Genomic DNA, 12,664 nt, shown 5'->3' on the forward strand with positions numbered 1-12,664 from the left:
GGCCTCATATCCCCCACCCACTTCGCCGACCAGAACTTCTGATGGCACTTCTCTGCAGACTGCCTCACCAGATCCGGTATGGCTGCCTTTACTGCTTCATAATTCCTGGCCTGCTCTTCACTTCGGGCCATGTAGGCTGCTTGGCCTTCACCAGCAAGGCAGAGAGCCAGTCGCAGGGCTCAGGTTGCCCAGTCCCATCCAGCCCCCAGGGCTACCCGCTCATGTGCCTAGAAAGGCATAGGGTCATCGGTCAAACCCATTTTACACTAAGCCCTAAGCCCAGCACCTGAACACCATCCCTTCCCCTGAGACTCACCACTTTCTGCAGGAGCTGCTGTTGGATGCCAGCCTGCTCCGGAATGAAGTCCTGCAGGCTCTTCCGCTGTTCTGCCTTCCAGCTTCTGGGCTTGCTGAAATCTCTGAATTGCCTTTTTCACCTCCTCTTGCTGCTTGACCAGCCATTGCAGGGCCTCCTCCATCTCTGGGATGCCAAACACTTGCTTCAGCATGGAATCCTGGACAAGCCCCCATGTGTAGCAGAGCATGGCAGGGCCCTTTGGGCTCCTGCCCCTGTTAGGTCCACAAAGTCACTCTGAGATTCTCAAGTTACTGGTGCAGTTTATTCATAGGCTTGTTCCCACCACCATTTCACTATGTACAGTTGGTCCTTAACCATCTGCAGCTGGGAGGGAAGAGCTACCTCCCCACTTCCACTCTTTGCCTTTTCTTTCTGCTCCCCCCTTGGCTTCCTTCCCCTGAGGTTTTTATACAGCCCCAGGTTAATTAGGCAATGGCTATCTCTGGTTCCCCAGTTAGGCCCAGGTCATCTCCAGCCAGCTCTAATTTATTCCCCTAAATGAGAGCTAGCATGACAGAGGGCTGAATCAGCAACCCTTTGCCCAGTACCATAGAATATCATAGGCTATCAGGGTTGGAAGGGACCTCAGGAGGTCATCTAGTCCAATCCCCTGCTCAAAGCAGGACCAATCCCCAACTAAATCATCCCAGCCAGGGCTTTGTCAAGCCTGACCTTAAAAACCTCTAAGGAAGGAGATTCCACCACATCCCTATGTAACCCATTCCAGTGCTTCACCACCCTCCTAGTGAAAAAGTTTTTCCCAATATCCAATCTAAACCTCCCCCATTGCAACTTGAGACCATTACTCCTTGTTCTGTCATCTGGTACTACTGAGAACAGTCTAGACCCATCCTCTTTGGAACTCCCTTTCAGGTAGTTGAAAGCAGCTATCAAATCCCCCCTCGTTCTTCTCTTCTGCAAATTAAACAATCCCAATTCCCTCGGCCTCTCCCCATAAGTCATGTGCTCCAGCCCCTTAATCATTTTTGTTGCCCTCCATTGGACTCTTTCCAATTTTTCCACATCCTTCTTGTAGTGGGAGGCCCAAAACTAGACACAGTACTCCAGATGAGGCCTCACCAATGCCGAATAGAGGTGAATGATCACATCCCTCCATCTGCTGGCAATGCCCCTACTTATATAGCCCAAAATGTCATTAGTCTTCTTGGCAACAAGGGCACACTGTCGACACATATTCAGCTTCTCGTCCACTGTAACCCCCTAGGTCCTTTTCTGCAGAACTGCTGTCTATCCATTCGGTCCCTAGTCTGGAACAGTGCATGGGATTCTTCCATCCTAAGTGCAGGACTCTGCACTTGTCCTTGCTGAACCTCCTCAGATTTCTTTTGGCCCAATCCTCTAATTTGTCTAGATCCCTCTGTATCCTATCTTTACCCTCCAGCATATCTACCACTCCTCCCAGTTTAGTGTCATCTGCAAACTTGCTGAGGGTGCTGTCCACACCATCCTCCAGATCATTAATGAAGATATTGAACAAAACTGGCCCCAGGACAGACCCTTGGGGCACTCTGCTTGATACCGGCTGCCAACTAGGCATGGAGCCATTGATCAATATGCGTTGAGCCCAATGATCTAGCCAGCTTTCTATCCACCATTCATCCAGCCCATATTTCTTTAACTTGCTAGTAAGAATACTGTGGGAGACCGTATCAAAAGCTTTGCTGAAGTCAAGGAATAACACTGCTTTCCCCTCAGCCACAGAGCCAGTTATCTTGTCATAGAAGGCAATTAGGTTAGTCAGGCATGACTTGCCCTTGGTGAAACCATGCTGACTGTTTCTGATCACTTTCCTCTAAGTGCTTCAGAATCGATTCCGAGGACCTGCTCCATGATTTTTCCAGGGACTGAGGTGAGACTGACTGTAGTTCCACAGATCCTCCTCCTTCCCTTTTTTAAAGGTGGGCACTACATTAGTCTTTTTCCAGTCATCTGGGACCTCTCTAGATCACCCTGAGTTTTCAAAGATAATGACCAATCACATTCGCCAACTTCTTTACCACCCTTGGATGCAGCACATCTGGCCCTATGGACTTGTGCTTGTCCAGCTTTTCTAAATAGTCCTGAACTACTACTTTCTCCACAGAGGGCTGGTCACCTCCTCCCTATGCTGTGCTGCCCAGTGCAGCAGTCTGGGAGCTGACCTTGTTCGTGAAGACAGAGGCAAAAAAAGCATTGAGTACATTGGCTTTTCCCACATCCTCTGTCACCCTGTAACAAAAGCCTATATGCCTAACTCAAGCTTTGTAGATTCCATTTTTGTTCTAGTGATTTTATAAATCAGGCACTGCAAAGCTCAGCATCACAATGCCTAAGTCCCTTTGTGGATTCAGGTCTTAGGCCACATCTACACTACAGCATAAAATCGAAATTATTAAAACTGGTTTTATAAAATTGATTTTACGCGTCTACACTAGGGCACATTAATTCGGTGGTGTGTGTCCATGGTCCTAGGCTACCATCGATTTCCGGAGCGGTGCACTCTGGGTAGCTCAGTAAAAGAATGAGACCAATAACTTCGATTTCCGTCCACACTAACCCTAAATTGATATAGTAATATCGATTTTAGGGTTACTCCTCTCGTTGGGGAGGAGTACAGAAATCGATTTTAAGAGCCCTTAAAATCGATTTAAAGTGCCTTGTAGTGTGTACGGGTACAGCATTAAATCGATTTAATGCTGTTTAAATCGATTTAACGCTGTAGTGTGGACCAGGCCTTAGTTGGCAGTCATCACCAAAGCAGGGACTTGTCTGGAAGGAATTTCAAAATCTGTAACATTTTGGCAAAAGGCAAGATTTCCTAGTTGACCGTACAAACTGAGAACAAGTCAACTATTAACAGGGGATTGCTGCCAGCCAGAAAGAGGCCAGATTTTCTGTTTGTTCATAAGGTAAATTAAACTGGTACCACTCATGCAAAGCCTTGAGAAATGGTCTCTGAAGCTCAAAAGGGGAGAGGGTGTAGAGAGAGAATGTAAATAGATGTGAGAGAACAGAAGTGTAAATGTTATTCTGAAATCCTACTTCATGATACAAATGATATTTTCATTCCATGAACATGCACTGCTATAGCAGCAAAAAAAGTTTGGAGAAGTCTATAGTGGAAGAACATAGTGGTGGTGTCATGGTATAATTTCCCACTCTGAACCTTAGCATCCAAAAGATGAGGTACCAGCATAAATTCCTCTAAGCTCAATTACCAGCTTAGTAGTTGTAGCACTGCCACCAACCAGGAATTCCAGTGCCTGGTACACTCTGGTCCCCCCAAACCTTGCCTGGGGACCCCCAAGACCCAGACCCTCTAGATCTTAACACAAGGAAAGTAAACCCTTTCCCCCCGTTGCCTCTCCCAGGTTTTCCCTCCCTGGGTTACCCTGGAAGGTCACTGTGATTCAAACTCCTTGAATCTTAAAACAGAGAGGAAAATTCACCTTCCCCCCTCCTTCTCTCTCCCCCTCCCAGATTCTCCTTGAGAGAGAAAGTAATCCTAACACAGAGAGAAATTAGACTCTCTCTCCCCCTTCCCTCCTTTCTCCCCACCAATTCCCCAGTGAATCCAGACCCAGTCCCTTGGGGTCTCACCAGAATAAAACAAACAAACAAACAATCAGGTTCTTAAACAAGAAAAGCTTTTAATTAAAGAAAAAAAACAGTAAAAATTATCTTTGTAAATTTAAGATGGACTATGTTACAGGGTCTTTCAGCTATAGACACTGGGAATACCTTCCCAGCCTAAGTATACAAGTACAAATTAAAATCCTTTCAGCAAAATACAAATTTGAACTCCTTCTAGCCAAACACATATTTGCAAATAAAGAAAACAAACATAAGCCTAACTCGCTTTATCTACCTAGTACTCATTATTCTGGACATGTAAGAGACTGTATCAAAGAGATTGGAGAGAAACCCGGTTGCACATCTGGTCCCTCTGAGCCCCCAGAGTGAACAACCACCAAAAACTAAACAGCACACACAAAAACTTCCCTCCCTCAAGATTTGAAAGTATCCTGTCCCCTGATTGGCTGTCACCTGACCAGAGGACCAAGCTCACTAATCTTGTTAACCCTTTACAGGCAAAAGAGATATGAAGTACTTCTGTTCTATTAACTCTTACTTATCTGTTTATGACAGGTGGGCTTAATGTCTGTTTAAAAAAAGGTAAAGTTTTTCAAATTGCTTACAATGATGTTATTAAATGTAAATATTTGTACACTAAGCAGTTGTATAGTACTCTCTCTTTAATAAGACCTGAAGTCAGGATTTTGAATACAATTACCCTGGGGTTTAACTAATCTTTCTGAGAGACAGAACTTTGGCCTGTGCTACATCCAAGAGTTAACCAGAGCTGCAGAAAGGGGAGTGTAAAAGTTTACGCCTGGGGGGGGGAACTCTGTGCCATTGCACACAAGCAAAATTCATGTCCCTCACAGAATTTTTCTTCTCTGCAGAAAATGCATTCTGCCAGAGTGGCACTGCAATTATGCCTTTCACCCACCAGGGGCTGCAATGGTACCAGATTAGAGAGCAGCTCCCAAGCGGGAGCAGCCCAGCTTTGGATAGGGAGAAGAGGCTTTCTTCCCCCAGTGCCCTGCCCCTGGGGCCAGGTGAGGAGGGAAGAGTTATGAAGGGAATGGACTGCTTGGGGTACATGGTGCTGCTACATGATCAGACACTTGAGAAAGGCTCTGAAAACTTCACCATGTAAATACAACCACAACAGATTTTTTTTTAAAACATGAATTGCCAGATTTTTTAAGTGGAGTTGGCATTAATATTTTTAATCCTATAATCTTGTAATCCTCAGAAATTAGCCTACAGAAGATTTGGCTCAAAGAAGTTATTTCCCTCCTCCTTCCACTTTTAGCCTATTTACTGTATATTCCATGTGAATTACAACTGTCATAGTCATTAGGTTGCTTCTCACAGTTTATGGTTTTAATGGCTTTTGCAACATTAGATGCACAACATTTTCAAGCATCAAAAACCAGGCTTTGCTATCTAACATTTTTATAAAGATAATAAAAGTTAATGAGCACTCATGATCTATGATCTGACAAGACATCTGTTCTTTTCTTTCTGAGATGATAAAACACCCACCGCATCTTGTTCTGGCACAGTGGGAGAGAACAAATATGATCCAATTAATCATTCTAAACTATAAGCTATATTAAGTTATAGTTTCTCAACAGGCTTGTCATACATAGCCTTTGCAATACAATTATTAAATCTTGCTTTCATCACGTGGTCAGCTCCAGCTAGTAATCCTGTTTATGTATATTAAATGCAAAAAAAAAAAAAAACTTAATGCGCATTTAAGACTGAGCTTCAAAATCTGCAGAAGCAAGGATAGAGAGTTCTACATATCATGGCAACAAAAGCTCTACTTCCTAACGTGTATTTTGATAAGAGTTTTTCACTATGTACTCAAAAAACTTGGCACTGATACACTAGCAGGCAAATAGTCTATAAATGTGTGTGTAACAGAATAGACCCCTGTAGCCACACCCTATTGTAATAATTTTGTACAAGACATGTCTTATGATGTATCATTTGAAAACTTAGTTTGCTGGAATCACCCTGTTAAAATATGTATGGCAATTCTGTATGTAAAATAAGATTTCCCTGTATGATAACACGTTCCAAACCCCACACCTCTGACTAAACAGAAGTTGGTAAATAGGTCTGTCATAAACAAAGGAGCATGTGTTCTCCTTAATTTGCATTTAAGCAGTAAGGGAGGGAAGACAAAAGTTCCAACAGGTGAGAATAAAGCAACAGGGGCCATCCTTCCACATAGACTTTTTGTCTCCAGGTGCCCTGCTGGAAATGTTTCTCAAGAGAGGGACTGAAACTACATAAAAGGAGGGACAAACACCCCAAGGCACCCCACTCTCCTCACCCCTTCAGCTCACTGCACCTGAAGGGACAAAGGAAGCAGTTGTTAGACTCTACGGGAGGAGTCCAGGCCTTCATGATTTGGTCAGTAAGATTGCAGTGAAAGCTTGTGGTGAGAAACGTTGCTTGAATCTGATTAGTTTAAGTTAAGTTAGATATTGGTAAAAAAATCTATTTTTCTTCCAACCATTTCTGTCTTTTATACCTCATTATTTGTACTCACTTTAAAATGTTTGTAGTTAATAAACTTGTTTTAACTAACCCAGTGTGTTTAAAGTATCTGAATAACTATTTGAGATAATAAACTGGTATATTATTTCCTTTAAGGAATAACAGACTTAAATATTAAAATATTTTGTTCTGTCCCGGAGAGGGCTGGTCAGTATAGGACATACATTTTGGGAGGGAAATCTGAGACTGGGAGTGTGTTGGGGTCATCTTGCAGTATAATCAAGGCAGATGAGAGCTTGAGTGCAACCCATGTGTGACCGGAAGGCTGGAGTTACACAGACACTCAGGGTGTAGCCTGAATGCAGGAGGGCTGGTTGTGAGCAGCGCCGGTGGGAGCTACTTCAGCAAGGGATTGCAAGACACTCAGGATTGCAGGGCAGCTGCTCATTAATCTGGATCGTACCCTAGTATGTCACAACAGGTTAATTAAGTGGAAGTACACACAGCTGCCAAGAGAAACAACACATGAATAGTGAAAAGTTTCGTTTCTCACCATTTATCTGTGTCAGAAATGGTGTGATTGGTGACACTGTAAAATGTAATAGAAAACACAGTTGCCATTCGCAATTTATCATACATGTACACCACCCTACAAATACTTTAGAGAGAACAGCATTTATTTAGCTCAACTAGTATTTACATTGTCTATGTTTAGTGTACCGTATGTAAACATCTGTGACCTTTTAAGATGCAAGGTGCCAGGGATACTACTTCGGAATTAAATATAATAATCCAGCTCCAATCTTTTACAAGTAAGATATTTATAAGGAAGCATCTCTCAACATAGGAGAAATATGGTAAAATACGCAGGTCCCTATCTTTCTGTAGAATAAAACTGCAACATGTTTGATTAGCCACCTATAACTATACAAGAATCCATGTTTAAATCAAGTGATTTGGAAACAATGTTTACTATTTGTTTGACAATACTATTATGTCAATAGGTAAAATCCCTTTAGTACATGAGCCCTGTATGTTTTGGTACAAAGTGGTTAGATTGTCCTATGGATCAAAATATTTTACTTCTTTGATAAGAAATTACTTTTAAAAATAGTGGATTACTTGTGAGCACTTTGTTCTCCTTTTCCCATGTCAATTACTGTCCTTTTACCATCACTGCTTGCTGTCCAGGATCATTAAGAATATGTAAGGATTTAAAGACTCATTTGAAGATTTTCCAGACCTCTCTCCACATAACATGGCAATACTTCTGCATCAATGGACTGTTGCAAATCCATTAATAGAAAAGTACAAGGCAAATATAAATACAAGTTTGAAAATTGTGCATTCAGTCTTATGCCATTTGATGTTTAGTGTTTTAGATCTTTCTTTTTAGCAGGCAGAGTTTTATGCTCTTTGCGAACAGCTGTACACTACAATGAAACAGAAAATGTGAGAAGTAAGTATGACAGAAATTACTTAGTCATTACAAAACAAAAGCACTTGCAAGCTAAACCCCAGATATAAGCAAAAAAATAAAAATTAAAAAAATCCCAGGTTAACTAGAAAAGGCAAAAGCTACAATTTCAGAGAAAGTAATGCTTATTTTACAGAAGGAAAAGATGGCAGTAACACTATGGAAAAGCCTTATGGTGCAGGACTTCATGTACAATCAGGGAAAAAACTTACCATGATGTCTGAACTGAGCCTGTGTGTAGGTAGGTTGCCCTCTATACAAGCATCTTGTGATTTTTCCCCCCCCTAAAACAGTAGAGTCTCCAATAATTTAAAGAAGCTTTTTTCAATGTAATGTGAAGTGTTACTCAGAAATGGTATGTTTTCTTTGCTAATTCTCTATGATAGTGGCATAGGATTCCTAATTATTACAGTCTGCTTGGTACCTCAATACATTCAAGCTTTTTTCCTTTGTGCAATGTGAAAGCCAACTCAAAGCAACAGCCTTTGTCAACACAATGAAAGGTATATACTCATGCAAATGATGGTGCAATGTGATTGTTGAGACTATTAATATATGAATTCAGTCCAGACAAAAAAAACCAAACAGTGGCCAGTCACAGATTCTGCTAAAATATTAAAATTTAATTATATCTTTTCTACATAGGACTATAGCAAGGCATGTGAAAAGGTATTCTTCGAATAAAGAACAGATATACATCTAAAACAATATATATAAGTTCTAAACTGCAAATTGACAATGAAGTCACAAATACTTTAATATTTAGTACAATATAGCGTACATTATCATATATAATATAAATTAGATCTTAATTCCATCCGCCATTTACTTTTCAGTGACAATGGTCTAAATTTTACATATTATATACACATTAAAATACTAAAAAGTTAAAAACCATTTAATATAGGTACAATTCAATAAGTGGGAAAATACATTAGATCTGTCATTTTGTACACTATCTAAATCAAACTTTCTATACAGTGTTCTCTGCAAAAATAAATGGCACTTTTACATGCAATAAGTCACACAAGTGTGTGTCTTAATAGCATATCATGTGAGTGGGAGGTCAACTAAAAGAAACTCATTCATCCACACAGTTGAGAATCAAATAAAATTGGTGGGAAACATTGACAAACCCACTCATCTTCGTGTTACGTTAATGCTAATGAAAATATGCTGCTTTCAATACTAATCTAACATTAAATAAAGATACAGTGTACTATGAAATTTAAGTCATGTAACAGTATCACAGACTTAGACAACATAATGGACAGGAAACAGATCCTTTATTAATTTTTTTTTTTTTTAAGTCAGCCCTGTCTCTGAATCGCAGCATATAGGCTTGCTTTTGTGTTGACAGTTTCCAAAATTATTTCTGCCACTCTGAATTGCGCATCAGTAGTCAGAGGAGTTTTCCAGACTTCATTACGCCATTGTGTAACCATAGCTTCCACAGTGTAATGCCACAAGAAGCCTGTTCTTAAGGATTTCTTTGCTTGGATATTCAGGTAACTTGAGCATGTTGATACTAAAATAAAAGCATCGCCATTAAATATGAGAAGTAAAAATTTGATTGTTTTGTACTAGGTAATTAATATGAAACTGTCCTCATATATTTATTCAAATTAGAAAACCCTGAAGTTGTCATGTTTATGAAAAAACACACTGCTGCATTGCAGTACCCTTCAGCATTCAAATGTACTGCAGGAAAATAAGTTCCCTGTGGTTTAAAGTAAAAAGCAATATAGTAATTTAGCTTGAAGCATCCCTTAGTGATATTGTACTGCCTTCCATTAACTACGTGGGAGTAGTTAAGGTTGTTCCTTCAAATATATAACTACTTATGGCTTAACAACCAGTTTTAGGTTTTCCTTTTAATTAGGTTGTACAAGAGGGTTGCACCTGAAGTGTAAAACAAATAATGAAAACAATGAAAGGATTCTGCTTAGTTTCTTAATGCATTTAAATGAGGCTATTTAACATACCATGTACTTGATGTTGGTAGCAAATTTTGAGTATATGGCACAGCTGCAATTGTGAAATTCTGCAATCCACTGCCACCCATTATATGGGCAAAGCCACCATGAGGAACCCTGGAACTGAAAGCATCCACCATTTATTAACACATTAAAAGGGTACTTGGGAGCTGAAAAACCAGCACACTATAGAAAGCTTGTATTGCCACATCTAATAACCAGTGCTAAAAAATGGTTACCTACCGTTCCGTAACTGTCATTCTTTGAGATGTGTTGTACATGCACCTCTAATGGAATGGATATGTGCAACTTGTACACAGTTCTCAGAGAACCTTCCCCACCCCCCCATCAGCAGTACTTACTGGGGCAGCTCACGCACCCTCTACTGCCAAGTGCCTGCATGCCAGTAGAAGAGGGCAGAGTCACCCCAAGTCCCGTCAACTCCTTCTTACTGGACAGATTCTGATAGAAAGGGGAAGGAGGGTGGGCTATGGAATGGACATGTACAACACACCTGAAAGAACAACAGTTACAGAAAGGTAGGCAACATTTTCTTCAAGTGATTGTACATGTCCATTCTATTATAGGTGATTCACAAGCAGATTAACATGAGGCAGGATTGGACAGGCATTGTAAAACTGGCATTGTTCCTGGACTGATGAGAAACTGCATAATGAGCAATAAAAGTGAATACTGATTACTAGGCTGCTGCTTTGCAAATATCTAAATAGGTACTTGCGCTAGGAAAGCTCCTGAAGCTGTATGTGCTCTACTCAAATGAGCCAATAATCACAGGGTTGGCATGACATGAGCTAACTGGCAGCACAAATAAATACGAGAGAAAATCCTCCGAGTGGAAACCAGTGTGCCTTTTACCCTGTCCACAAATCACAGTGACATTCTAAAGGGTCTGGTGCTGCCCAAGGAGAAGGCCAATGCTTTCCTCACACCCAACAAATGAAGATTCTCTTCATCTGTATGCATGTGATGCTTCAAGAAAAACATCAATCAGGCAATGTATTTGCTAATGTGGAAACTGGAAGCTACCTTGGTCAAGAATTTTGGGTGAGGGTAAAGGTAAACTTTATACTTATGGAACATGACACAGGGATGTTCTGAAACCAAGGCTCAAAATTCACCGATTCTCCTTGATGTTATAGCAACTAGAGAAAACACTTGCACACGGGTAGAGAGAGTAGGGACAGCATGTCGCAAGAGCTGCAAAGGGAGGCCCCATTCATTTTGTTAGCACAAGGCTGAGATCTCATGGGGGAACAAGTTCTTATACTCAAGGGTATAATCTGTTCAACTCTTTTAAAAATCTGATAGTAGACTGCTTTTTTTCCAACCCCATAACTAGGGCCCTACCAAATTCACAACCCTGAAAAATGTGTCACAGAAAGTGAAATGTGGTGTTGTGTGCTTTTACCTTCTACTATACAGATTTCACAGGGGAGACCAGTGTTTCTCAAATTGGGGGTCCTGACCCAAAAGGAGGTTGCAGGGGGTCACAAGGTTATTTTAGGGGGAGTTGCAGTATTAGCACCCTTACTTCTGCGCTGCCTTCAGAGCTAGGTGGCTGGAAAGTGATGGCTGTTGGCCGGGCACCCAGCTCTGAAGGCAGCACTCTGACAGCAGCAGTGCAGATGTAAGGGTGGCAATACCATAGCATGCCACCCTTATTTCTGCGCTGCTGCCTTCAGAGCTTGGTGACTAGATAGGGGCAGCTGTTGATTGAGGGCTCAGCTCTGTGGGCAGCAGCACAGAAGTAAGAGTGACAATACCATATCATGTCATCCTTACATCTGCGCTGCTGCTGGCAGCAGCTCTGCCTTCAGAGCTGAGGTCCTGGCCTGCACCCACTGTTCTCCAGCTGCCCAACTCTGAAGGCAGTGCTGCCGCCAGCAGCACCAAAGTAGTAAGGGTAACAGTACCGCAACCCCCGCTACAATAACCTTGCAACACCCCTCCCCACACACACACACACACACACACACACACACACACCCCTCCTTTTCGGGTCAGGACCCCTACAATTCCAAACACTGTGAAATTTCAGATTTAAATAGATTAAATATTAAAATTTACAAACTTATGACCGTGAAATTGACCAAAATGAACTGTGAATTTGGTAGGGCCCTACCCATAACTACCCATTGGAGGATGGAATGCTGAAATCACTGTCAGATGTACTTTAATGGAACTGTCAGACCTTGCCATTTCAGGGGCAACAGATAATCCAAAAATGTGGAAGCCTGAACTGGAGAGAGATATTTCTCAGCTGAGAGCAGGTAGAAAAAATGTTTCCATTTGACCAGGGAAGTATGTCCAGCTGCAGGCTTTCTGCTGTTCAGAAGCAGCTCCTGAATGATTTTCAAGCAAGTCATGGTGTTAGCTGTGAAGCATCCATGCTATCAAGTGAAGGGCCTGTAGATTGGGACAGAGCAGATTGCCATGGTCCTGAGAAAATTACATCTGAATCTAATGGGAGAAGTAGAGGAGGCCTCACTAACAATGCTAACAGGTTGAGGATCACTGTTTCCAAGGCCATCTTGGTACTATTAGCATGAGGCAAGAATGATCCTGCTTGGCTTCAAATATGACCGACATTTACCAATAAAAAGCTGATGCTTCCAAGCCTGTCTATAATGCTCAAAAGGCCAAGATGATTTCTTGCTCACTGAAGAAACAATAGGTTTCCACCACCAACCATGCTTAGCCGAAACCTCAGACCATAAGCAGATACATCATAGCAGAAAAGTAATAGTA

The 12,664-nt window shown here is 41.5% G+C and overlaps 1 protein-coding gene across 3 annotated transcripts in view; it reads right to left on the reverse strand.

The window, feature by feature from the left end:
• Positions 1–8,521: 8,521 nt before the first annotated feature.
• Positions 8,522–12,664, reverse strand: part of HACE1 (HECT domain and ankyrin repeat containing E3 ubiquitin protein ligase 1) — a 93,128-nt gene continuing 88,985 nt past the window's right edge. For all 3 annotated transcript variants that reach the window (XM_030556016.1, XM_030556017.1, XM_030556015.1), the window contains 2 exons: positions 9,905–10,018; positions 8,522–9,447 (listed from right to left, as the gene is read on the reverse strand). In XM_030556016.1, the coding sequence (XP_030411876.1) occupies positions 9,345–9,447; positions 9,905–10,018 (217 nt within the window). In that variant the 3' untranslated portion in view covers positions 8,522–9,344. The remainder of the gene's footprint in view (positions 9,448–9,904; positions 10,019–12,664) is intronic.

This window comes from Gopherus evgoodei, chromosome 3, assembly GCF_007399415.2.
Source record: "Gopherus evgoodei ecotype Sinaloan lineage chromosome 3, rGopEvg1_v1.p, whole genome shotgun sequence".
Classification (NCBI taxonomy): domain Eukaryota; kingdom Metazoa; phylum Chordata; order Testudines; family Testudinidae; genus Gopherus; species Gopherus evgoodei.